Here is a 27,677-nt window from a genome sequence, read left to right as displayed (position 1 = left end):
GTGTATCTTCTGGGTTTCCCTTATAGGTATTGTTTGGGCCACCCAACCTCCCCCGGGCAAGGTGTTTGCGAGAAGAAATGCTAATCTTCTTATACACAGATTATTAACTGAAAGTTTATGAGGTCAAATGATTATTGTGATTTGTGCAGGGCAAATGTAAGCTAGACTTTTTTACTTGATTTGTTATACTAAGACCAGATAGTTAAAGTTAAATGCTGCTACTAAATGAGTGGAGAGGTGATCCTAAAAGTTGTTTGCTGTACAGTACATATTGACCGCCATGTAGGTGATACAAGATAATTTAGGATGTGCTGTAATCTGATTGTATTATTCGGTTTCAAAACAGAAAAGTTAATACAGAACAACAGAAAGAAACGGTAGTTGACATACAAGTATGCTAGATGCCAGGGTCTACTAAATGGGTATCGCATCCAGATCGAATGGAATTTGCGCTGGAGCAAAATTATTTTTGGCAATACTGTCAACCAACTCACTGCCTGAAAAGATGTCTGGGGTTGACCCAATCACTCTACATATTTGCCTATTTAATAGCACCTTATGATATGGGGAACTTTCCATAGCGTAGTCTTGGGGGTATATTGTGTGATTGTCTATTCTATTATATTTTTTTTGTATTCTATTCCATTAATTCATGTAGCATGATAACCACTCAGAAGGCTATACTGGCACTAGGGATCCATAAATGAGAATGCAGAAGGCTATGACAAACGGATTTAAACAGGGAAAGCCATGTTTTCAGACTATTCTGTTGGCAAGGTCATAGGAGATGAGTCAGTACGTAACTAGAATGTTATTGTTTGACAGCAAATTAGGGAATAGCTCGTAATCCCAATCTCTGACAGGGAAAGTGCGGCATAATAAACTAAGGCCCATATTTATACTTTTTTAGCACCGCATTTGCGCAGCTTTTTGACGCAAAAACGGCGCAAACTTACAAAATATAATTGTACTTTGTAAGTTTGCGCCGCTTTAGCGTAAAAAAATGACCCAAATGCGACGATAAAAAAGTATAAACATGGGCCTAAGAGCGACTGAACTAGGAGCTTTAGCAGAAGCAGAACGGGCCAATTTGGCGGAAAGTTAAAGACGACAAGAATTACAGAAGCTTCAATGAATACTGTTAGAGATGAGAAGCAAGTGAAGTAAAGCCATGTAAAGAAAAATTGCCGAACTACGATGAAGAATAAAAAATGGATGTAGGGCCATGTTCTGAATCATTTGATTTCTAGAAAGATGCTTTAAAGGGCATTTCAGTAGGTACTTCTGGGCAGAATTAAGGTCTAGAACTCCCGGTGACAGGGAAGAATGGAAGAATTTGTTAAACGAGGTATGGTTGGTGGAAAAATGAAAGAGATTTTGCTGAACCTTAGTAAGTAGCGAAAGATCTTTGCCAATCTAAAATCCAAGATTAGATACTTTCAAAACTGGGATAGGTGACGAGCCAAGATTCTCGGGTCACCAGGTAGTGCACACAAGTATGGTCCGTTTTCCCAAAAGATGAATGTGAGTACTATCTGTGCTGAGTTTAAAATAACTATAACCAAAACACAGTTCTGAAAATTCAGTTGATTGAACAGAATTTGAGGTTGTCTGAGTTGTCATGAATAATAGACCATGGTATGAAATGAGTTGTGCTAAGTGGGAACCCTAACATTAAACAGTGTAGGGCTTGAAGAAGAGCATTGATGGACCATTTGTGTGGATTCTCTGGAGCTGGAATGAAAGCAGGTAAGTAGATGGCCAGAGTCATGGTAATAGGAACAGTTCGAGGAAAAAGCCTTACCCTGTGCTCCTACCTAATGAAGATGTGAGATCAGAATTTTATGCGCTGAGAAGTCAACCAATAGTCATTTGAAGTCATATGAATTCCAGAATGGAAATTAGGGCAGTCTCAGTACAGCGAAAATAATGAAAGCGTGACTGGCCAGGTTCAAAGATTAAATTAGCATCCAGAAAAGAAGAGTTCTGAGAATGTGTTTACTTTTCAAGGAATGTGACTGGGCAGGAGAGAAGAGAAATAGGGTGGTAGTTACTGAGAAACATGACATCCGCAGCAGGCTTTTTGATGCCTATACTACTCTTTTCTGAATCTTAAAAGATACTCTACAGCTTGTGGATGTCTCCTCTATGATGAAGGAACATTGTTTTCCAAATATTACTAGTATAAACACACATAAGTAGTGATGACTGGGTCTAGTGGCTTAGTGAACTTATACATCCTCTCAAGAATAAGTCTTGGACACCATGGTCACTCGGTGGAATCCCAGCAGATCTACTCAGCCTTTCATCTTTCTGAGATTGATAAAATGAGTTCAATAAACATCTGTTATCTGTTAAGGGTACAGGAATACATGATGTTCAACAGATAGTCCTCAGTTGTTATTCAAAGAATGCTTAGATAAATGAGTTCTTGACTCACACCATCATTAATATTATAAGTGGTAGGACTGGGTGGAATTTGTGGAGTTTCACTCTGCAGAGTTCTGTGAAGTTACTGAAAAACTGTGTGAGATTCTATGGAATTCCACCAACAGGTGGAAATTATGCTGCTTGCACAGCCCACACTGGAATTTAGCACCAGAATGTGAGCAGTGCTGAAAATCAGCAGAAACAACACCATGTGTTGCAAAAGAGCTAAAGAAAATCTACTTGAGCTGCAGCAAACCTACTCAAAGGTCATCCCTCTGCCCCTAGCCGCTTACGAGCACAGGTGACCACCTGCACCAGAAAATCACTCTACGGGATGCCAAATCTTGCTAGCAATGACTAGGTTGCATATTCTGGAGTCTCGCAGGAGAAAAATTCTGCCACACAGTGGTTGGTGGAATTTGCCCAGCATTCCATGTTAAAGAGTAATGTGGAGTGGCCAAAGTCCACTAATTCTGCAGGCAGAATGGAACATTTGCCCATTGATAATAATTAGTTGCCTGTAAACTAAGGAGACATCTTTCACAGAAAATGGCTCCAGGTTTATTTCACACTGGCAGTGGTACAATGTGGATCTGTGAGAATAACAAATTACTGGGGTAAGAAATGGGAATATCATGAAGCAATATGAAAGAGGTGTTTGACAATGTTCACCACCTGCACTTATGCAACTATGGGAGAAAAGTGTGCCCCAAAATGTAGACCTCCCTCCCCAAAATTGTATCTGACCCAAACCTCCCACATTTACTGGATCAGACACTGTGTTAAACCTCAACTTCATGAGCCAATGCTTCCTAACATCACAGCATCTCCCCACACATTTTAGGGTTTTATTACAAAAGTTAAAAAAATAAGTGGTACAGAGTCAATCCCATAAAGGCTCTCACATGCAGAGTTATACAAGGTATGTTGAACGTCAGAAAATATTTAAAGTCCCAATGGGCAGCAAAATCAGTAAAAAATTGGGCAGCATCTAGACTAGAATAGAAAATTCTTCAAAAATCTGTCTGACTCCTAGAATCAAGGGGTTTATACACAATTTGTCCCTATTAAATCAAGTGTCCTACAGTTTCATTAAGGTGTGAGCAAATGTATAGTTTCTTCAGCAAATCAGAGCACATGCAAAATAAACTGGGTCTAAGCACATAGAAAAAAAAATGTGCATTGCCTTAGCGCCTCAGCACTAATTTTATGCATGATTATTCAGCACTCTCTATACTAATGTCTTCCGGAGATTTCAAACAAATATGAAACTGTGGGCTTCTTTTACAAAGGTAATCTTACACTTTTGTGTAAGTTTACTATCTTTTGTGTTCACAAACTTGGAGTTAATAGTAATTTTATGAGTGCAGAGATTCCAGAGTCGAACTCCGCACTTAAAAATAAAGGCTGCCTCTGACCCTAGTGTATTTAAATATATTGATCACCTCAATAACATTCTATTTAGCTTTAGCTAACAGTGAAGGACCAATGTAGTTTTCAATATACAATTGTCTTATAATTATAATAATAATAATATAATTTGACAAAATATTATTTGGGCTGGAATAATAGAAATATGTTAAGAGAAATACATTGGGGTTTTTTAATATCTCATAATAATGTGCCAGTAACTTTTACAAAACTGTGGGCATAAATCCTCCATCCTCCCCTTCCCCCAAGGATACTTTTATGTTGTTGTTTATAGAGGCCATGCCCGTGCTTCCCACTCATACACTCCTGTCTATAAGCTTAGATATAGGTGCTGTGTTACATTGGGAACTGAGGAAAGGGTGGCAAAGAGTAACATGGGCTGAGAAATTAGGCAGTGGGACTTAAATGAGGATGTCTAAAGCATTTAAGCGCTACAAAGGAGGACCTCGGAGTATCTGAAAGCTTAAATGAAGAGTTTCAGGGACACCCAAGTTGCTTTGAGGATATTTTGGGTTTATCAGGGAGGGTCTGAGATTTAAGTAAGCGTGCCTTAGGTCCAGTAGATGGGTATTCAGGGTCTCTGGTGGCTGGAATAGTGGGACTGAGGGCCTCTGAGGGCTAGCCCAAGGTCTGTGTGGACCAGGTGAAGGAGTGTAAAGGAAACCTGAGGGAATGTGAGTTCCTCATCATGGCTTCTGAGGGTTATGAACAGTCCACTTGGGACTAGTGTGTGATCTCTTGGGTTCCCTTATGATCAGCAGAAGGTGTCATATTGTGGGATGAGTGCAGTTTATGGTTTTCTGTAGATAGCAAGATATTCAATAGAGGGAGTCTGACAGACTTTGAGTATTGTCAGAGTGGGTGTGAGCTCTGGTGCAGTCGAATGAATTCACATTAGGGACACTGGGGCCAATAGAGAAGATGAATATTAGGTGAGGATGCCTGACAGGTGATCATTTCTGATGGACTACTGTTTGTCTCTGAGGACTGTCTCAAAGCTTGCTGATGGTATGTCAAGCCTGGTAGAAATATTTGAAAACTATGCCAGGACAGGTTGCTGAGAAAAATACTATGGTTGGCTGGGACCAAGCTTGTGGTCTTCTAAGGTTGGCTGATGGTCTTTAATGGCTGCCCAAGAGACCGTGATAGCCAAATATGGATCTGTGAGGCCTAGCTGATGTAAGGTGAGAGTTAGCCTGTAGTCCTTGACAGACTACTGCTCATCTGTGATGACAAGATCAAGGCTAGGATGGTTTAGAGTGAATGAGAGCAAGCTAGACGACTGTCAGGAGACTGCAGAAGTTTAAGTTACTCAGTAAACTGCAGTGAGGTAATGAGGGAGGGCAGTGATCCTATCAGGAAAGCTGTACCCAGGGCCGGCTTTTGGGCAGTGCGAGTGGTGCAACCGCACCAGGCGCTGACCTCAGGGGGGCGCTGTGTTTATCAACAGCTACCGAAACTTGCGATTTAAAAGCACCTGCTGAAAAGTTCCTTGTGTGTTTAACCTTCAAATAACAATTAAAATGTCAAGATACCTCTTGTGATTAATGTTCCTGCTAGAGAGAGGGATGGGAGTTTTGAGTTGTGGCAGCTTTGACTCCACATAAAGTAGCATAGAGGGTTAATATGCTTGGTGCAAAAAACAGAACTATGGTGTATATTTACAAAAAGTGGCACTGCACACGTTGCAGCAACACTTTTCTTGCACCCCTTAGCGCCACCATGTGTGTGTAATTTTTCAAATTCGGTGCGCCATGGCGGTAGTTAGGGGACTAGAGTAAAACATGTTTGCACTGGTCCGGCGCTTTGCAGGATTAACGTAAAAAAAAATTTACACTAATCTTGCAAAGCACCCAGAGGCCCATTGTAAACAATGGAAGCCTCCATTTAATGCCTGCTCTGAGCAGTCGTTAAAAGTGTCGGAAAAAATGAAGCAAAGAAATCTAACAGATTTCTTTGCGTCATTTTTTGGGCTCCCACTAACGGGGGATGCCCCCTTTGCTTACATTATGCCTGGTGCAGGCATAATGTAGCGCAAAGGGTTACAAAGTGGCACAATACATGCATTGCGCCTCTTTGCAAATATGGTACAGTGTTTTTGGCCTTCTAAAAAAACATTAGTGTAAAAAAATTACAGTTATGTGGCGTTAGAATGGCACAAGGGGGTCCTAAATATGCCCCTATGGCAGTGCTTTAATTGTGCTTGTTGTTTCCAGCGGGGAGTACCAGCCCTTATTTTTTAGGGCCGGCGCTTATTTTTCTGCCTGTGAGAAAAAGACACATATGGGAAAGACGGGGGAAGAGAAAATGAAAAAGCATCACAATGGGAAAAAGCAGAAATCCGCAAGAGTGAGCTGAAGGGGCAGGGAGTGCCTGTAAATGGATTGAGGAGGCTCGACATGGCTTCAGCATTAACCTACCTCTGTATTCCGTGTTCACACATTTAATTGCTGTAGCCATGTGTTTAAGAGGAGGGCTTTGGGCACCAGCACCTTTTTATTTACCAATTAAGCATTTCTCTATGGGGCATATTTGAAAAAAGTGGCGCTGCACACAGTGCTGTAACACTTTTCTTGTACCCTTTAGCACCCTCCTAACGCCACCATGTGTGCATCATATTTAAATACAGTGCACTATCGCAGTAGTTAGGGGACTAGTGTCAGAATTTTGTATGGTAGTCCAGCGCTTTGCAGGATTAGCATCAAAAATGTTGACGCTAATCCTGCAAACCACCCAGAGGCCCATTGTAACCAATGGAAGCCTCCTTTTATTGCCTGCTCTGAGCATGCATTAAAAGTGCTGGAAAGAAATGACGCAAAGAAATCTGACAGATTTCTTTGCACCATTTTGTTGGCCCCCCTAATGGGGGATGCCCCCTTTGCATACATTATGCCTGGCACAGGCATAATGTAGCGCTAAGGGTTACATAGTAGCGCAATGCATGCATTGTGCCACTTTGTAAATATGGCACAGTGTTTATGGCCTTCTAACGCGACATTAGCTTTAAATAAATTATACTAATGTGCCGTTAGAATGGCACTAGGGGCTCTTAAATATGCCCCTATTGAGCATATTTGAAAAAAGTGGCGCTACACACAGTGCTGCACCACTTTTCTTACGTCTCTTAGTGTTCCCCTGACGCCACCATGTGTGCGCTGTATTTAAAATGGCGCAACATGACAATAGTTAGGGGACTAGTGTCAGAATTTTTTACGCTAGTCCGGCACTTTGCAGGATTCACGTAAAAAATGTTGATGCTAATCCTGCAAAGTACCCAGAGGCCCATTGTAACCAACAGACGCCTCCTTTTAACGCCTACTCTGAGCAGGCGTTAAAATGCCATAAAAAAAGGAGATTTCTTTGTGCCATTTTGTTGGCCCGCCTAACGGGGAATGCCCCCTTTGCATACATTATACCTGGCACAGGCATAATGTAGCACAAAGGGATACAAAGTGATGCAATGCATGCATTGCGCCACTTTGTAAATATGGCACAGCATTTTTGGCCTTCTAACGCCACGTTAGCATAAAATAATGACGCTCATGTGGCGTTAGAATGGTGCTAGGGGCTCTTAAATATGCCCTTATATTTTATGTGGCTAGCTGAGTGGATTAGTGAAGCCAGCCTTCACAAGTGCTTTAAAACACATGAATGTATGTGAAAGGGGAGCGATGGAGAGATGAGGGGCACATTTGCAGGGTGGTAGTGAGTGAAATCAAGGAGGAGGTAATGGGATGGGGGTGCCACAATAAACTGTTGCACAGGGCACCACGAGTCCTAAAGACGGCCCTGGCTGTACCCTAAGACTCTGCACCGGCCACTGTTCCCATTCTTCTTCCTCCTGCGTACACTATTGAATCAGGAGGTCTCAAGAGGAACTCCCTTATGGCACCTTCTTTCCAGCACACATTGTCAGGGACAGAAGAGACAGAGCACCCTTGTGGCACCCTCTTTCCAGGATACATTGTCAGGGACAAAAGGGTCAGGTCGCACACCCAGCCTATATGCAATTTTTGGGACTGGTGGACCCGACATTCCTGGCCCCAAATGTTCCTTTCTGTTGCATTTTTTAAACCTGTGTTGACGGTGATGTAAACTTGCACTGCTGGTGCTGCATGTGATGTACCTGTTTATGGATGCATTGCTGCTTCTTGTGCTGCACCTTTCCTTTGCATTGTTTGCAAAAGAAGTAAACTGTTGATTCTTCTTCTCCGGCTAGTTCCTTGCTGTACTTACAATTGCTCATTGTGGCACTCCCCCAATAGTTGATTAAGGAACTTATTTAAATTCCTTTTCTGTATCAACGGCCATCACTTACCTTGCAGTCATCTAGTGTTGTATTCTTGCACAGGGATATTTCACACGACATGTACACTTCAGACAGGTCTGCAAAAGCAAAGGTTTCTATCTTAAACATAACTTCCAAGGAATCGCCGTTGTGGATAATCTGTACGTCGGTATCATCCGTCACTGCACAACTATGAAGAGAAGAGGTCCTAGAGTTAGATTTCAAATATTGCTTTTAATGTCACAGATAAGTCACCACTAAAGCCTCACTGTCTCGCTGTATGTGTTGGGGCCCACCAAGAGTACCAGCCTGGTGAGATGTACTTATTGTGCCAGTGAGTGAAACCAGTTCTTGAATATTTCATCCTCAATTTTTTCCTTCCAGTCAGCCACCCTCAGTGATCCTTAAGCCACGAAAGCGACATCTGATTAATTTGGAACAGTTTTTAGAATAAATAAAAAAAATAACACATATGTCTGAAACACCATTTAAATCAAGACTGATCACCAGTGAGACCACACTCTAAGAAGTGAGATTCACAAACAAGTGAGACTGTATTCTAAGTTGTGACTCACACACAACCAGAAAGGCTGTGTGTCAAGGAGTGAGCTTAACTTTAGTGAGTGAGACAGTGCTCTGAGGTGCTAAACTCAATCGTAATGAGGAGTAACACTTAAATGTAGCTTGGGGTTCCACCTTCCAATTGCCTTCACCCCTTTATCTACACCACCTGCTGAACTACACCCTTAAGTAATTATGTCACATTAAAAGGTTCTGCGTATGTGAGCCAGAATACGTCTCACACAACTGGAAAATTTCAGTCAACTCTTGACCAGACTATTGAAGGACAACAAATTCAGTGTGTTTTGTGTTTGTTTATATGATTGTTCTATGAAGCCGTGTCTTCATTAGGTGTGCAACCTGAATATTAACACCGCAATATCGGTGCCACGACATATCAAGGACAAAATATAAAAAATAAAATATTGACAGGCAAGTCTAGATTTCCTATACCTAGTTCCTCATATATGTATCTCGATGATATATAGCTTCAAAGCATGTAGATGTGAAATTTGGTATAATACATCTATACTTCGTAATATGCACAACCTTTCGATATTTTGTCCCTTGATATTCTTGCCTCGATATTCTGTCCTCAGTATTCCTATGCAATAATATTCTGGGAGTTGATATTCAGTAGTACATCCTCTTTGTGAGACTCTCCACTCCCACATGAGAAATCACTTTAGCTACATATTACTCTCTAGGGGGCTGGTTAATTGTTTCTTGAACTGGCCACACTGCCTGAAAAAGCTTCCCACTATCAACACCAATGATGTTAGGTGAATAGCTCACAGATGGCTCATCTCCTGCAGCAGTGATTGATGCATGGTTGCCTGGGAGAACTAAGGGTCTCGAGCACCCTTCCCTTGTGGAACAGCTTCGGGCAGTATCCTGGGTCCGCTGTGTCACGTAGCCATATCGGCCAATGGTAAATATACAGACCTACTGCCTTCTCAGGCTTTTTCTTTTTCATAAATGTGCTTCTTTCAGTGTGGAATGTGTCCTTTTAATGTCTATCTTTACAGAACTTTAAAGAGAAAAGCTACATCAAGTGTAGTCCTCTGTGCTCTACATTATAAAAAACACTTACTCGTTCACTCACTCTCCCAGAAACTATGCATTGTTTTTTTCAAAAGTGCTTTACTACCGTTTCAAGAAACAGCGTGCCTGATGTAGAAAGCCAGTTTGATGTTGCAAAGCCTTCAATTGACAAAATCACAGGTTTGTGTAAAAGTACAAACTCATTTTGTAATTCAGTAACTTCAGTGAATCGTAAAATTGGCTTAGAAATGTATAATGAATCGCGGTGTAGAAGGGGCGTGTATGGGTTGTGCCTTCCAACTTGTGATTAATTATGGCATGTATCACATTGTGAGACTGAAATCCAGCCGCAACACATCGAAAAGTTACTGCCTCTTGAGTAGGAGCGGATCATTTGTGAATGTAAGAAAAAACAGGTTTTGGGGAGTAGGAAGTGCCTACTCTCAAACAAGTCTACAAAAAGATAAAAATATGCTTTTCAGTCCTGTTTACTTTATAGAAAACTGTTTGCATTAAAAACATTTAAATTCAATCACAGTATATAGGTCGGTTCTCAAAATTCTTTTCAGTTTGCAAAAGTCAGTGCACAGTTTGAAACCACTTTTTGCGAATGTAAGTTTCGTACATCAGACTAACAACATCTCTTTAAGATAATATTTGCGGGCACATTTCTGCTGTTTTGTGTCTGCATTGTATTGGCATTTCATTTCTACAGTTTTACTCGTGAATGGCCTTTGCTCTTTTATTCACCCACATTTGCTGCCAGTGATCATAGTGTCCTTTTATTTGCTTCAGGAATGTTTTAGTGCCCACATTCCACTGAGTCTGAGATATGAAAAGAAGTGTAGGAAAGACAGATCAAGTTTACTATGATCCACTTACCCGCCTGAAATTAACACCACATCGGATTGAGTGGGGTTGTTGGTGGGGGAGGCAACGCACTTGTCTGCTCTCAATCTGAACGTGTCTCCATCCTGGAAAGTAGTGGAGATGCCAATGTAGAGCGGGTCTCCCACCGTCAGTGTTTTATCCACTGTGTACGGATCAGTGTAGGAATTAGACATGTAGGCAGCCATAGTGGCGGAGATGGTTCCTGAGCCATTCACTGATGGAAGAGTAACTGTGCTGCAGATGCCAAAAAAAGATAAGGGTAAGTAAGCACAAGACAGTAAGTGCACACTTCATAAATATATTTTCGCTTTCTTTATTTGAAATCTTAATGGATAAACTCGAAACATAATTCGCTTTAAGTTTTCAGGAGCTTGAGAATTATTTACAGGAGTCCAGCGACGACAAAGACTGTGGAAGGGATTCAGGCACACTTGAGAAATGCGAAGTGTTCTAAACAGATGGGGGTATCGAGTTTAACTGAAGGGGAGAGAACGCCACACATCTACGGAATAAAGGGATTTCGTTCTACTAAACAGAATTTATCAAACTTATCGTCTGTCATTTAGGTATCTTCTTGAGGTTGAACCAACACCCAGCGGTCTAAGTAAAATATCACCGTTTGACAGAATAATGCGTAAACAAACCTTCATAACGAAAGTTCTGCAAAGTAACATTACACATAATTCTTTTTTGTATTCAATTAGTTCTATTAGTGCAACTAGGAGCAAACATTTGCATTGCAAGAACTGACTCTCCACATTTGAAGAAAAGTGTTTCCTTGCAACGAACTTCGATCTAATAATGGAATTGGTGCCAATTTTGTTTTATGCTAATACATGCTGAAAGAAATATAGAAAGCTTTACTTTGGCATCCTACTAGAATAAACAATTTTCAGGAGAAGAAGCGACTGTGTCTGTCATCATTCTCCACAGACATACAAAAGTGTAGTGACAACCGCTCACCTGCATCTTTAAATGTAACATTTAAAAAATATGCATACGAAAACACTGATGCAAGCTACTGACCTGGAGGAAGAGGATTTCTACTACTGCCAGGGTGCAGAGGTTACCATCGATTAAACACTAAAATAAAGTGCCCTGGCTTTGAGTGTTTTATACCACATGCTGCTCTGTAGTCATAAGGAAGGTAATTTACTGGTCGTATAGGGTCCAAATTTGTGCGCTTTGATCGCTAGTATCTTCCTGTGAAGCTCAATGCGTCGTTTGCATGAATAGTAGGAGTGAATTAAGAGGCATATTTATACTTGTTTTGCGCCAAATGAGCATCTTTTTTAATGCAAATTTGGTGCAAAACTAACTCCATATTTCTACTTTGGCGCTAGACCCGTCAAGCGCCAAAGTTATGGATGTAAAGTCATTTTTTTGATGTGTAAACCTACCTTGCGTCAATGAGATACAAGGTAGGCATTCCCATGCAAAAAATGACTCTATGGCCTTAGCGCCATATTTATCCTCCTGTGCTAAAATCACGCACGGGGGGGGAGGGGTCAAATAATGGTGCAAAACTTGCTTTGAACCATTACTTAACGCCTGGGTCAGGGCAGGCGTTTGGAGACCTGTGAGCCCATTTCCATGGTGGAACACCCTGGAATAAGCCCGCAGGTGCCCTCTCCAGGCCCCAGGGATACCCCCACCGACACCAGAGGGACAGCAGAGGATGGGGGATCTCATCCCAGGTAAGTACAGGTAAGTATTTTTTTTTTCTTTAAGTGCCATTGGGGACCCTGTAATACCTGCCCCCCCACATGCCACTGGGTTCAATGGCCATGCCCATGGGACCCTGGTCCCCTGTGCTGGCCATTGGGGTGGTGGGCATGACTCCTGTTTTTTCTAAGACGGGAGTCATGTGGTATGGATGGTTTTACGTCAGAAAATGACGCTGGGCTGGCTATTGTCTTTTTTTTTACTCTAACCTGCCTAACGTGATTTTTTGGTGCAAACCCCCTTTCTCTCATACTGCCACCCAATCCAGCTAACAGCATTGTTTTTAACGCTAGCCTACCCTTTTGCCAACTTGCACCATTCCTTAATATGGTGCCCTGCTGGTGCTAAAGAATGGTGCAAGCCGGTGCAAAACCTCTTGATAGAAAACTGGGTTAGTGCAGTTTTGCACCAAAAAGTATAAATATGCCCCTTAGTGCTTGTCAAAAGTGTCTTATTGAAAGAACTGGAGCATGATGCACTTGGCATTGGTGTGAAATCATTGCACTGCTCACCAGTGCGTACTCTTCTAAGAGGTGTAGCTTAGTCAATAATGTTATGGAGTGTGAGGCTGAGAGTTTGTAGAAAGAAATGAGGAGTATCCACTTAATAAGGATAGGATGGTCTTGGGCAACTGAAGGTGGTAATGGATAGTGTGAGGGGCATTAGTATTCAGTTATTTGGAAATGCAAGGCCAATCAGTGTAGGGATAGTCTAAACTATGTTATCCTCTCTAGTCCAGAGTCTCCTCTGAGCAATGTAGTGCAGAGAGGCCCAGGAGAGCAGGCTAGCATAAGCCCAGAGCTAATGTCAGCAGACCAGGATTAGGATGGGCAGACAGAGCAAGCCTTTTAGTAGCCTATATTGCATGTTCAAAGTGACTGCCTTCAAACTCATCTCCAGGGCTCTCATTTGTGTTATGTTATGGTGATTTTGATGGCACCATATTACCCGTAACGGTATCCTGGCATCTGTAGGTATGTGGAGCTTGCCTTGAGGGGCCTTATAAGGCAGGTCTTCAGTTTCTTACAGAATCCAAGAAGTGATGAAAAGCCTCTGTGACAAGGAAGGTCATTCCATGTCTTAGGAGTAATATGTAAGAAGGACCAGACTCCTGCTCACTTTTGTGTATGCATGATATGTATGTTAGTGAGAGAATGGCTGAGTGCCCATTGGGTTGGTGTACGTATATGTGGTTGTTCAGGTAGGCAGGATCAATGTTGTGTAGTGGTTTGTATGTGCGGGTGAGGATCTTGAACTGTGAGTGCTGATGCATTCGGAGCCAGTGTGGTTCCCTTACATGTGGTGTGACATGAGACCAGTGAGTGAGGTTGAAAACCAGTCTGGCAGGTGTGTTCTGAACAGTCTGAAGCCTTTTTGGGAGTTGGCTTGTGATTCTTATGTATTAATGTATTCCAATCTGCTGGTGATGAGGGTTTGAGTGATGGTTTTCATGGTGCTGTTGGATAGTCACTTGAATACCTTATTCAGCAACTTCAAAGTGTGGAAGGAGCTTATGGTGATGATGTGGACCTGGGGGATCATGTCCAGCGTGTTGTTGATAATGATTCTGAGGTTTCTTGCTTGTCTGTGTAGAGTGTGTCCTAGGTCCATAGGTCACCAGGAGGAGTCCCAAAATGACATTTCTTTTTGGGGTAAGAAAGATGCATATCTATTGCAGGGCAGGCCCTTGAATGCCTGCCTCATGAAGTCATCTGATCACAATTGGGTAGCAGACTGTGTTGAAAGCTACAGAGAGTTTGAGAAGGATGAGTACTGCTGTTTCTCCTTTTTCGAGGACCATCCAATCTCATCTGTTCTGCTATGAGAGCCATCTCTGTACTGTGGTTAGGTCTAAAACCTGATTGTGTGGTGTTGAAGAGCTGGCGGTTTGGGATATGTTTGGAGAGGTGTGTATTAATGGCCTTCTCTAGGACCTTGGATGGGTATGGAAGAAGGGAGTTTGGTTGGTAGTTTGTGAGTTTGGCTGGGTCTGCTGAGGGCTTCTTCAGGAGAGCATTGACAGCTGCATGCTTCCAGACTATTGAGAAGCTGGCTGTGTTGATGGAGGTGTAGAGGATGGGAGTCAGAGCTTTGCTGATGAGGTAAAACCTTTGCTGAAAGTGTGTTAGGGACAGGGGCATCACTCCCCACCCCGCCAGCAGCAGCAACTGCAAAACATTTATAGTAAAAACATAATAAACCCTGTTTATTATGTTTTTACTATAAAAGGGGTGGGGCCACGGGCGTAACAGGGACAGATGGGGAGTGCCGTCTCAGGCTGGCCAAACACACATGTACACTGTACTCTCTCCAATTCTGGCAATGTGTTGCAGGGCTGGAGAAAGCAGGCACAGGCTCCCAGTCTGCCTGGGAGTGCCCTGTCTGTGCGCTCCTGCCAATCCTAACGCTGCTTTCATGCAGTGTCAGGATTGACTCCATGGCAGGCTGGGAGCCTGTGCCTGCAATGCAAAGATGGAGCGGTGCGGCACAAAAAAAAGATAAGCTTTATTTGTTTTTTATTAAATATTTTTTAAGGTTCTCCCCCTGCCACGCGCCGTGCTACCCCACCCCCTTTCTCTCCCGCGAGCCATGCCTGGTTAGGGGCAAGGGTCAGACAGAGACACGTGGTGAGTGACCTTCATGATAGCCATGGTTTCCTCTGTGGTGATGGGCTTCAGTGTTTGTAGGATGGCACTTTTATTCTGATAAAGGAAGATTTACTGCAGTGTTGATGGGGTCTTGTTGGTCAAAGCTGATGGAGGTGGCTGTAATTTTATTGCAGAAGAAGTCTGAGAGGTTGTTGACCAGTTCTTGGGTTGAGGTGAAGCTTCTGGTAGGTGTTGCTTGTGGGCGAAGACTTTGATTAGAGCAAAAATGTCTTTGCTGTTGTTCGAGCTGTTGTTGATGCTCTCTGCTAGAGTCTTCCTTTAGGTTTCCTGGATTTGCTGATGGTAGTGTCTCTGAGCAGATTTTAATGTTTCCTTGTCTGATACTTCATGTATCGCTTGTCATCTCTCTTCCAGTTGTTTGCAGTGTTATTTGGTCATTCTGAGCTCTATTTTTTCCCGAGGGGCCAGGATATCCACGCATGCGGGGACCCATTTGTTAATGTTGTTGATGTTACTTCATAGGTGGCATGTGGGCTCTGGTTAGTTTTTCTGCAGGATGGAAACCCAGTCCACCTCAAACAGTTTGTTCCAGTGTCAGCAGTCATGGGCAGTCATGATGGTTCTTCTGTGGTGGGGGATGTTGATTGAGAACTGACACTGGCATGGTCAGTCCAAGTGGTGGGAGTGGGTGTATTAATAGTGCTGTTGAATGAGTTGACAACTGGGTCTAGGATGTGTCTGTCTGCATTGGTTTTGGGTGAGCCTGAGGTTTCAGAGGTTTTCAAGGAGAGCAGTTGAATTGGGGTTGGTCAGATCTTCTAGGTGAAAGTTATGGATTCCAATGCAAATGTAGGCAGTGGAATCAATAGCTAGTGGGGTGACAATGTCCATGATGTTGCTGATGAAGTTGCCTCAGGGCTCCAGGGGTTGGTAGATCAAGGTTCTGCTTAGGGTGAAATTGTCTATGGCTTGTTGTTTGAAGTTGAGGTGTTCCATGTTGGTTTATGAGTTGGTACTGCTGCTGATTTCGATTACTTCTCCAGGTCTGTGTTGGCAATCTAGTCAAATGATTTTGTAGCTGGAGTGGATGGCTCAAGTGATGTCTGGTGTTGATGTTGCGGTCAGTCATTTTATGGTGAGAAAAGCATATAAGGGGTGTTGTCTCCCAGCAGGTCCCAAATCTCTGGGGTGTTTTTGCTGAGAGAGTGGATGTTGAGGAGCATGTATGCTAGCGAGGAGTGGGCTTGCATGTGAGTGTTTTTTCACTGGTAGGTGTTGGGTGCTCTTGATGTGTTTGTAGTGGGTTCTGGAGTAGATGGTGTGGTGATGCAGGAGAGGAGAAGCAGAGTGCAGGTGAAGGATCCTTTCATATGTGCATTGAGGGGAGGCTGGGGCTGAGGGCTTCTTCTTTTTTTTCTTCTTTTTATGGGTGTCCACTCAGGGTATAACATGACCATGGTTGGAAGGGTGCAGGGGGAGCCCTAAGACCTCGGTGGGACCTTCCAGGGTCCCCATCCAGACTCCATAGTTGGTGCAGATGAGAGAAAGCAATTCTTTTTTTTTACAGTGGGTGCCCACCTGGGTTACCCAAAACATAGATATGGTTGGTGGGAACGGGGAAAGGCCAAGGCCCCTACTACTACTGCAAGCTCTCCACCCAGCAGCCCACCCAGCCCGCATCCTGGGTGCAGCTGGAGCCAGATTAATTTATTTGCTCCCACCTGGGAAGGCTACCCCAAACAATTGCAAGTGGTTAGACTTATTGCAACCATCTTCCCCTCACCTTTTGTGCTTGTTGTACCTCCCTAAGTGGGCATGAGTATGCCCAGATGTTTGTCCCATGTTTACTGTACCACTGGACAACGCTGTACATGACTGAAGAGCCCCTATCAGGGTGGAACTGGTCTTATGTTGCTTGTGTTCGGGTCAGAGAGGATTTGGTTTAGTAGTTTGGCCTGGACTGTCTAGTGTGAGGTGGCATGGTCGGCAAAAGAACAATAGGTTGAAAGGCTATCCAGAGCGATTGGCAGTGGTTAGACTTATTTCAAGCGTCCTCCCATCACCTTTTGTGTTTAATATACTGCCCTAAGTGGCCAACAGTCTGAAGAGGAATAAGGCAAAATATGATGACGTTTGGGCTGCTTAAGTTCACGATTATAGGATACATTCAGATTTAGAAATAATGTAAAAATTAGCAGCAAATTTTCAATTCCCATGTGAGGCAAGACTGGCTCGCACCTGAACTGCTGCTCACAATCATTTGAAGTACTACAAATTTAGAAGGGGCTCACAGGAGAAGAAGTTTGTCATTGGCATAGCGAGACCAACCACATCTTTTAACATATTCCCAAGATTCAACCCGACCCACTGTCTTCAAAATGAGTCCCCCTACTACTGGGAAAAACATATTAGACACCTTGAAAAAGTGGTTACTTTATACCACATGGCAAATGCAAAAATAATTACTGTAATCAGATAAAGGTAAAATACATGTGTACGCTTAATGTAAATGATCGCAGAGAAAAACGTGTCGGATTTTCTGATTCAAAGCACTGCTTTAGGACACGAATGCCATGGAGCCCCTCCTCCCCCCCCCCCTCACCCCCTAAACACCCAGCAACCACAGGTCTATTCTTTCCATTTCTACACTACACTTCTCAATATAGGCCACAGAGTTCATGTAATACCATGCTTGAAACGCTTTATCGTACCTAGGTCGTAACTCTCGTACCAGGATAATCATCACAGGACCAACTTGGGCACACATTATTCTCAGTGGATAATGTAGAAATATTACACCATAAGCAGGGTCCGTGCGTTACGATTGTTAATCTTCAAAAGTGGAATTTTGAAAGTTGAAACAGTTAGTTGGTCAAATTGAGCGTTCACCTCAGTGAATTCAATATTAGTGTCAGAACTCTCCTTCAGGTTATTGTGCACTTTATAAATTCCAAATCAATCAATCGATCTTCTGATTCTGCTGCGGTATAGGTTGGGTGGTCTTTAAGGACCAACACATTGCAGGATACAGCTAAGTGGCCTTGGTTCTTAATGACCACAGTGGAAGTGAAAAGCAGAGGACTGATATTGGACTCAAAATGTGTTAAAATGTTGTCAGTTTAAGAGTGATTGTGAAAAGCAGTTTTTAATGTTCAGCAGTAGAAAAACTGCCTGTCAGTCTTAGAAAATTAATGACTGGAAACTAGAATTGCGATTTTACTTTTAAACTGGAATTCCTCATGGTGCTTGAATCACTGAAGTATCAGACTAAATTTACAATTTTGGGCCTGATTCACACATGTAAATTTAGCCTTCCGTGTAAGTTTATGATTGCTTGCTATTCACAAAGGAAGTATCTTTACGACTGCTGAGTCTTTCCAAATAAAAAATAGAACTGTCCTATATTTTTATGTGCGGAGACTCCACCGTCGTAACACTACTAATTGTAAAGAACATTTGTGAATAGCAAACAATCATAAACTTACACAAAAGTGTAAGTTTACCTTTTGTAAATTAGTCCCATAAACTGCAGCCCAGATCTCGGTCAACCAGCCAAATACCCAAACTGCTGTGTTCGTCTGTTTGTCACTGTTTGGGTGCCTGCGTGAAACTGCTTAGGCCCTAGTGCTACATAAAGTAAGCAAACAACTGAAGCAGAGCTAGGGGGAAGGGGGAACTTCAAAATCTGATCCAGGACATGAGGGCCTATAGACTGGTTGTTAGAAATGGGGTTTTTGGTTGGCAGTCAGGTTGCCCTCTGTCCAAGCAAGAACCCTCACTCTAGTCAGGGTAAGTCACACACAATCCAAAATCAGCCTGTGCTCACCCTCCGGTAGCTTGGCACGAGCAGTCAGGCTTAACTTAGAAGGCAATGTGTAAAGCATTTGTGCAATAAATCATACAACACCATAGTATAACACCACAAAAATACACCACACAGTGTTTAGAAAAATATAGAATATTTATCTGGGTAATTGTAGGTCAAAACAATCAAAGTTGCAATACGAATTTGTAAAGATATCACTGAAAAGTGATATTAAGAGTCTTTAAGTCTTTAAAAAGCGATAAAGTGTCTTTCAAGCACAGAGTACCTGGTTTCTGGTGGGAAATCTCCTCCGAGGGCCACAGGAGAAGAGATGCGTGGAAAAAGGGGTGTGTGCGTCGATTTCCGCTCAGCACACACAGACTTGCGTCGTTCTTTTCCACGTGGGGAAGTCGGGCGTCGTTTTCCGGCGCGCAGACAGTCTCTTTTTGTGGATCGCGAGGATTACCAGATGTCCCGGGTCTGTGCGTGGATTCTCCTGCTTATTTTCCGGCTGCGCGTCGTTCTGCGGGGCTGCGCGTCGAAGTTTCGATCTCACGGTAGGCGTCGCGTCGATTTCTCCTTGGAAGTCGGGCGGCGTTGTCCTTGCGAGGCCGTGCGTCGAAATTTTGGTCTCACGGCAGGCGTCGCGTCGATTTCTCCTTGGAAGTCGGGCGGCGTTGTCCTTGCGAGGCCGTGCGTCAAAGTTTCGCACTCACGGTAGGCGTCGCGTCGATTTCTCCTTGGAAGTCGGGCGGCTTTGTCCTTGCGAGGTTGTGCGTCGAAGTCTCGATCGTCCCGAGGGCGTCGCGTTGATCAGCGTCGGTGTGCGGCGTTTTTCTCGCCGCGAAACAAGCTGTGCGTCGAAATTTTCGGCGCACGGAGCGTCCACGTGAAAGGAAGAAGTCTTTTTGGTCCTGAGACTTCAAGGAACAGGAGGCAAGCTCTATCCAAGCCCTTGGAGAGCACTTTCACAGCCAGACAAGAGTTCAGCAAGGCAGCAGGGCAACAGCAAGACAGCAGTCCTTTGTAGAAAGCAGACAGGTGAGTCCTTTGAGCAGCCAGGCAGTTCTTCTTGGCAGGATGTAGTTTCTGGTTCCGGTTTCTTCTCCAGCAAGTGTCTGATGAGGTAGGGCAGAGGCCCTGTTTTATACTAAGTTGTGCCTTTGAAGTGGGGGTGACTTCAAAGAGTCTCTAAGAAATGCACCAAGTTCCCTTTCAGCTCAATCCTGTCTGCCAGAGTCCCAGTAGGGGGTGTGGCAGTCCTTTGTGTGAGGGCAGGCCCTCCACCCTCCCAGCCCAGGAAGACCCATTCAAAATGCAGATGTATGCAAGTGAGGCTGAGTACCCTGTGTTTGGGGTGTGTCTGAGTGAATGCACAAGGAGCTGTCAACTAAACCTAGCCAGACGTGGATTGAAGGGCACAACAAGATTTTAGTGCAAAGAAATGCTCACTTTCTAAAAGTGGCATTTCTAGAATAGTAATATTAAATCCGACTTCACCAGTCAGCAGGATTTTGTATTACCATTCTGGCCATACTAAATATGACCTTCCTGCTCCTTTCAGATCAGCAGCTGCCACTTCAACAGTGTATGAGGGCAGCCCCAATGTTAGCCTATGAAGGGAGCAGGCCTCACAGTAGTGTAAAAACGAATTTAGGAGTTTTACACTACCAGGACACATAACTACACAGGTACATGTCCTGCCTTTTACCTACACAGCACCCTGCTCTAGGGGATACCTAGGGCACACATTAGGGATGACTTATATGTAGAAAAAGGGGAGTTCTAGGCTTGGCAAGTACTTTTAAATGCCAAGTCGAAGTGGCAGTGAAACTGCACACACAGGCCTTGCAATGGCAGGCCTGAGACAAGGTTAAGGGGCTACTGAGGTGGGTGGCACAACCAGTGCTGCAGGCCCACTAGTAGCATTTAATCTACAGGCCCTAGGCACATGTAGTGCACTCTAATAGGGACTTACAGGTAGATTAAATAGTCAATCATGGATAAACCAATCAATAGTACAATTTACACAGAGAGCATATGCACTTTAGCACTGGTTAGCAGTGGTAAAGTGCTCAGAGGTCAAAAGCCAACAACAGCAGGTCAGAAAAAATAGGAGGAAGGAGGCAAAAAGTTTGGGGATGTCCCTGTCAAAAAGCCAGGTCCAACATGACCCCCCACCAGCCTAAAGCCAGGGGAGAACAATCACTATCCTGATGTACTTCCCTGTTTGAGGCGACAGAACAAGGACCCAGGCCCACAACAGCAGGGGCATGCTCCAGTTCTTCGCCTTCCTGACTCCCATTGGATCCCTCTGTCCATACTCTCGGGGCCCACTAAGCCCATCCATGGGGAACCTTTCTCCTTTCCTGCGGATCCCATCTGTGCAGCACCTAACCTTACTTTGCTCACAGATGTATCCCAGGAGCAGGATAGTACCCCCATGACCAACATAGTGGTGTTGCCCACTCTACCCCTGGGGTGTGACACTTGTCCCCTCCCCAGGGATAACTCTGTCCACCCGGACAGCAAGCCACAGTGATTACTGACAGCTGCCAGGGATGAGAGCCAGGCCCCAGGCCTCTCAAAGCTCTCCAACCACTGTGGCTGTGGAGAGTGGGGGGCGGTAGCCCCAGGTGCTGGGCACCCTTTAACCACTCTCCCTTCCACCAGGTCAGGGATGACAGTCTGAACCTGGTCCTCCCCTCTGGGGCTTTGTACCCTCCCTCCTGGAGCGGTACCCCCAGAGTCCAACATGGCCAGGGGGCTTACAGAAGTCGCCCTGTACCATTCCTCCACCAGTGCAGGGCTGTTAACCTGCCACTGGCCCTCCAACCTGGGGTCTGTACCTTCAGGTTGGACTAGGGCCCGGGGTGAGGCTTCCCTCCCCCTGCCCTCCCTTCTGGGGTCCAGCACCCTCCAACTAGGAGTGGCCTCCTCAGAAGACAACATGGTAGGGGCACTGTTATCAGTAGCCCCTCCCTCCAGGTCCGGGGGGACACCCTGAACCTGGTCTTCCAGCCCAGGGTCTGTACCCTCAGACTGGATCACCGCCTGGCAAACCAGGACTTCCTGGGAGGCACACCTACCCCCCACCAGGTCAGAGTTTAACCTCTGCACCTGCCCATTCAACTCAGAGTCACCACCCTGAAGTTGAACAATTGCCTGGCACGCCAGGACTTCCTGGAGGGCACACTGACCCTCCACCAGGTCAGAGTTTAACCTCTGCACCTGACCATTCAACTCAGAGTCACCACCCTGAAGTTGAACAATTGCCTGGCACACCAGGACTTCCTGGAGGGCACACTGACCCTCCACCAGGTCAGAGTTTAACCTCTGCACCTGACCATTCAACTCAGAGTCACCACCCTGAAGTTGAACAATTGCCTGGCGCACCAGGACTTTCTGGGAGGCACACCTACCTCCCACCAGGTCAGAGTTTAACCTCTGAGCCTGGTTCCCCAACCCAGGGTCACCACCCTGAGGTTGGGCAATTGCCTGGCACGCCAGGACTTTCTGGGGGGCACACCTACCCCCCACCAGGTCAGAGTTTAACCTCTGAACCTGGTCATCCAACCCAGAGTCAACACCCTGAGGTTGGACAATTGCCTGGCACAGCAGGGCTTCTTGGGAGGCACACCTACCTCCCACCAGGTCAGAGTTTAACCTCTGAACCTGGGTATCCAACCCAGAGTCAGCACTCTGAGGTTGAACAATTGCCTGGCACGCCAGGACTTTCTGGAGGGCACACTGACCCTCCACCAGGTCAGAGTTTAACCTCTGAACTGGGCCATTCAACTCAGAGTTACCACCCTGAAGTAGAACAATCGCCTGGCACGCCAGGACTTCCTGGAGGGCACACTGACCCTCCACCAGGTCAGAGTTTAACCTCTGAACCTGGTTCTCCAACCTAGGGTCACCATCCTGAGGTTGGACAACTGCCTGGTACACCAGGGCTTTCTGGGGGGCACACCTACCCCCCACCAGGTCAGAGGTTAACCTCTGAACCTGGATATCCAACCCAGAGTCACCACCCTGAGGTTGAACCATTGCCTGGCAGGCCAGGACTTTCAGGGAGGCACACCTACCTCCCACCAGGTCAGAGTTTGACCTCTTCACCTGGTAAGCCAACCCAGAGTCACCACCCTGAGGTTGAGCCATTGCCTGGCATTCCAGGACTTTCTGGGGGGCACATCTACCCCCCACCAGGTCAAAGTTTAACCTCTGAACCCGGTTATCCAACCCAGAGTCACCACCCTGAGGTTGAATCTTTGCCTGGCATGCCAGGACTTCCTGGGGGGCACTCTCACCCCCCACAAGGGACACGCCGTCCCCAAGGGCCACACAAGAGTCTGGTTGGCGCAGGTCTCCCGACCTCTGCCCATCCGGCAGAGTCTGGGTTTCCCCCAAACCAGAAACGGTCTCACCTGGGTCATTCCTGGGGGGCTCTGCTCTCAGAGCTGACCCCTGACTTTCAAGATCCTCCACTGGGGTCTGCCACCCCCTCTCAACCCTATGTCTGGACTTCTGCACCCCCTCACTAGGAGTGGTACTGCCAGACACCAGAACTGTTGGGATGCTGTCTACAGTCATCCCCCCAAGTTCTTCTGACACTGCGGGGCTTCCCTCAAAAGGTGGCCCTACGGTACAGGTTAGGATCTGCGACCTACCTGGGACACTACAATCCTCTCCCACCTCACTTGGTCGGGAACCACCTAGACCACTCCCTTCAGGAGCACCCCCAAATGCCTCTTCAGACTCTCTGGTACTCACCCAAAAGTCTGCCTCCACTGTAAGTTCCCTGGGGTCAGAGAACTCACACTCCACCTGGTGTTGGCGTAGCTCTGGAAAATAAGGACCAGACATATGCTCTCCAGCAATTACATCACTCTGCCCTTCTCATGTATTAACCACAGTACCCTTCACCCAACCACCTAGTAACTCAGCCTTGGAAAAGCACTCTACATCACCCTCTTGAGACTGGTGAGACAGTTTCTGTCTGTCCCTGACACTCAACCCAAACTCTTCTGGGATGTCTCTACACTCTATATCCAGGACGTCCACCAGGGGGGAACCCTTTTCTCTGTCACTCTCTGCTAGAGTCAGTAAAGTGTCCCTCCCCCCAGTAGGAATATGACTCCCTGTGACCGTTCCCCAATTCTTCTCAGGGACCCTGTGCATAACGGGAACTACCTCATACCCTTGAACTGCCTGGGGTGTGTCAACTCCCTTCTTCAAGTTGGGCACCACATCTCTGGGCTTGTGCCCTTCTTCAGCAGTACTAGATGCAAGATTTTTGCTGCCACCATCTGAACTGGACTCAGCCCTTCCGGCCTCCAGTTTCAGCTCTTTACAGCTCAGCTCTTGAGCTGCAATCTTTTCTTCTTCCAGGGCTAAGAGACTTGCTGCCTCAGCCTTTTCAAGAAACTCATCTAGCTCTTCCATCCACCGTGCTTGAGCCATGAGCCATTCTTTTTTCACTGGGTCTCTTTCCTCATCTGAGTCGTCTTCCTCCTCATGTGAGTAGTCCTCCTCCTCCTCTGAGGGGTACTTAGTCATTTGGTTTCTTGCTGCCTCTCTCTCTGCCCATCTGTCTTCCTCCCAGACTATGTAGGCATGTAGCATCTCTGCTTTAGTAGATCTCTTTGCTACAGGAAGGCCACATTCTCTGCAAAGCTTCCTTAGGTCAGCCTTAGTGAGGTGGTCAGTAGGCAAAAAGAATAAGTAGGTAAGCGATCCCATTCTGATAGGATCTTACCAGCAAAAACCAAAATCCAAAGTCCAAAATATCAATAGTATATCCAGGAGGACATCAGAGACCAAAAGTCAAAAGAGATGAAAAATCAAGTTGACCTTCAACTGTGGGTAGGTAGTGAAATACTTAGCTACTGTATGTCACTGCACAAACACAAGTCCTATCCTCACCGCTGCCACCAATGTTAGAAATGGGGTTTTTGGTTGGCAGTCAGGTTGCCCTCTGTCCAAGCAAGAACCCTCACTCTAGTCAGGGTAAGTCACACACAATCCAAAATCAGCCTGTGCTCACCCTCCGGTAGCTTGGCACGAGCAGTCAGGCTTAACTTAGAAGGCAATGTGTAAAGCATTTGTGCAATAAATCATACAACACCATAGTATAACACCACAAAAATACACCACACAGTGTTTAGAAAAATATAGAATATTTATCTGGGTAATTGTAGGTCAAAACGATCAAAGTTGCAATACGAATTTGTAAAGATATCACTGAAAAGTGATATTAAGAGTCTTTAAGTCTTTAAAAAGCGATAAAGTGTCTTTCAAGCACAGAGTACCTGGTTTCTGGTGGGAAATCTCCTCCGAGGGCCACAGGAGAAGAGATGCGTGGAAAAAGGGGTGTGTGCGTCGATTTCCGCTCAGCACACACAGACTTGCGTCGTTCTTTTCCACGCGGGGAAGTCGGGCGTCGTTTTCCGGCGCGCAGACAGTCTCTTTTTGTGGATCGCGAGGATTACCAGATGTCCCGGGTCTGTGCGTGGATTCTCCTGCTTATTTTCCGGCTGCGCGTCGTTCTGCGGGGCTGCGCGTCGAAGTTTCGATCTCACGGTAGGCGTCGCGTCGATTTCTCCTTGGAAGTCGGGCGGCGTTGTCCTTGCGAGGCCGTGTGTCTAAATTTTGGTCTCACGGCAGGCGTCGCGTCGATTTCTCCTTGGAAGTCGGGCGGCGTTGTCCTTGCGAGGCCGTGCGTCAAAGTTTCGCACTCACGGTAGGCGTCGCGTCGATTTCTCCTTGGAAGTCGGGCGGCTTTGTCCTTGCGAGGTTGTGCGTCGAAGTCTCGATCGTCCTGAGGGCGTCGCGTTGATCAGCGTCGGTGTGCGGCGTTTTTCTCGCCGCGAAACAAGCTGTGCGTCGAAATTTTCGGCGCACGGAGCGTCCACGTGAAAGGAAGAAGTCTTTTTGGTCCTGAGACTTCAAGGAACAGGAGGCAAGCTCTATCCAAGCCCTTGGAGAGCACTTTCACAGCCAGACAAGAGTTCAGCAAGGCAGCAGGGCAACAGCAAGACAGCAGTCCTTTGTAGAAAGCAGACAGGTGAGTCCTTTGAGCAGCCAGGCAGTTCTTCTTGGCAGGATGTAGTTTCTGGTTCCGGTTTCTTCTCCAGCAAGTGTCTGATGAGGTAGGGCAGAGGCCCTGTTTTATACTAAGTTGTGCCTTTGAAGTGGGGGTGACTTCAAAGAGTCTCTAAGAAATGCACCAAGTTCCCTTTCAGCTCAATCCTGTCTGCCAGAGTCCCAGTAGGGGGTGTGGCAGTCCTTTGTGTGAGGGCAGGCCCTCCACCCTCCCAGCCCAGGAAGACCCATTCAAAATGCAGATGTATGCAAGTGAGGCTGAGTACCCTGTGTTTGGGGTGTGTCTGAGTGAATGCACAAGGAGCTGTCAACTAAACCTAGCCAGACGTGGATTGAAGGGCACAACAAGATTTTAGTGCAAAGAAATGCTCACTTTCTAAAAGTGGCATTTCTAGAATAGTAATATTAAATCCGACTTCACCAGTCAGCAGGATTTTGTATTACCATTCTGGCCATACTAAATATGACCTTCCTGCTCCTTTCAGATCAGCAGCTGCCACTTCAACAGTGTATGAGGGCAGCCCCAATGTTAGCCTATGAAGGGAGCAGGCCTCACAGTAGTGTTCAAACGAATTTAGGAGTTTTACACTACCAGGACACATAACTACACAGGTACATGTCCTGCCTTTTACCTACACAGCACCCTGCTCTAGGGGATACCTAGGGCACACATTAGGGATGACTTATATGTAGAAAAAGGGGAGTTCTAGGCTTGGCAAGTACTTTTAAATGCCAAGTGAAGTGGCAGTGAAACTGCACACACAGGCCTTGCAATGGCAGGCCTGAGACAAGGTTAAGGGGCTACTGAGGTGGGTGGCACAACCAGTGCTGCAGGCCCACTAGTAGCATTTAATCTACAGGCCCTAGGCACATGTAGTGCACTCTAATAGGGACTTACAGGTAGATTAAATAGTCAATCATGGATAAACCAATCAATAGTACAATTTACACAGAGAGCATATGCACTTTAGCACTGGTTAGCAGTGGTAAAGTGCTCAGAGGTCAAAAGCCAACAACAGCAGGTCAGAAAAAATAGGAGGAAGGAGGCAAAAAGTTTGGGGATGTCCCTGTCAAAAAGCCAGGTCCAACACTGGTGCTTTCCTCCCCACCACAACAGCGGTAGTTAAAGTGCATTATGTAGTAGCTACAAAATATAGCAGAAGCGCCCCAGCAAAGCTCTCATGTTTAGAGTGTGTTCAAGGTCTCTAGACTACTTGCCCCTCGATGAGTCTTCCATACTATTACTAATGTATAGGAATTGTAAAACACAAACTAAAAACTCAGGCCCTCATTACGAGGCTGGTTGTCATTAGACTGCCAGCCTTGCTGTGGCCGTCTTACTGCTGCAAAGCCGGTGGTAAAGACCACCGCATTACAAGTTGCCGGATTTGGCAGAAACCAAACCTCCACACTGACGTGGCTGCAGACTACCAGGTTTTCTGTGGCAGTCACCCCACCACGAAAACCCTAGCGTGAACGCACCCAGTGACAGGAATCCCCATTCCTGTTGCCAACACACGCACCCCCACACATCCACACACATGCACACATGCACCCACACACGTCCACACTCTTACAAACACACACCACACTCACCCGCGCACTCGCTACATACACCCTCATTCACTTGGAGACGCACACGTAAACATGCATTCACACACTGACACGAACTCAGGCACACCCATGCAAATGCACACATGAACCCCCATTCATGTGCACACATGCACACAAACGTTCACATTCAATCTCATACACGCACGGATTCACAGCCCCTTTTCCCCATGCATGC

The 27,677-nt window shown here is 45.6% G+C and overlaps 1 protein-coding gene across 1 annotated transcript in view; it reads right to left on the bottom strand.

Annotated features, from left to right (window-relative positions):
- LOC138284758 (uromodulin-like) overlaps nucleotides 1-27,677 on the bottom strand; it is a 196,002-nt gene that overhangs the window by 21,040 nt on the left and 147,285 nt on the right. Inside the window, exons 7-8 of the mRNA XM_069223895.1 lie at nucleotides 10,637-10,879; nucleotides 8,180-8,339 (exon numbers count right to left, since the gene is read on the bottom strand). Coding sequence (XP_069079996.1) covers nucleotides 8,180-8,339; nucleotides 10,637-10,879 — 403 coding nt within the window. The remainder of the gene's footprint in view (nucleotides 1-8,179; nucleotides 8,340-10,636; nucleotides 10,880-27,677) is intronic.

The sequence above is a fragment of the Pleurodeles waltl genome, chromosome 3_1 (genome assembly GCF_031143425.1).
Source record: "Pleurodeles waltl isolate 20211129_DDA chromosome 3_1, aPleWal1.hap1.20221129, whole genome shotgun sequence".
Lineage (NCBI taxonomy): Eukaryota > Metazoa > Chordata > Amphibia > Caudata > Salamandridae > Pleurodeles > Pleurodeles waltl.
Note: the sequence above shows the minus strand (reverse complement) of the source record. Positions and strands in the feature narration are given on the sequence as shown.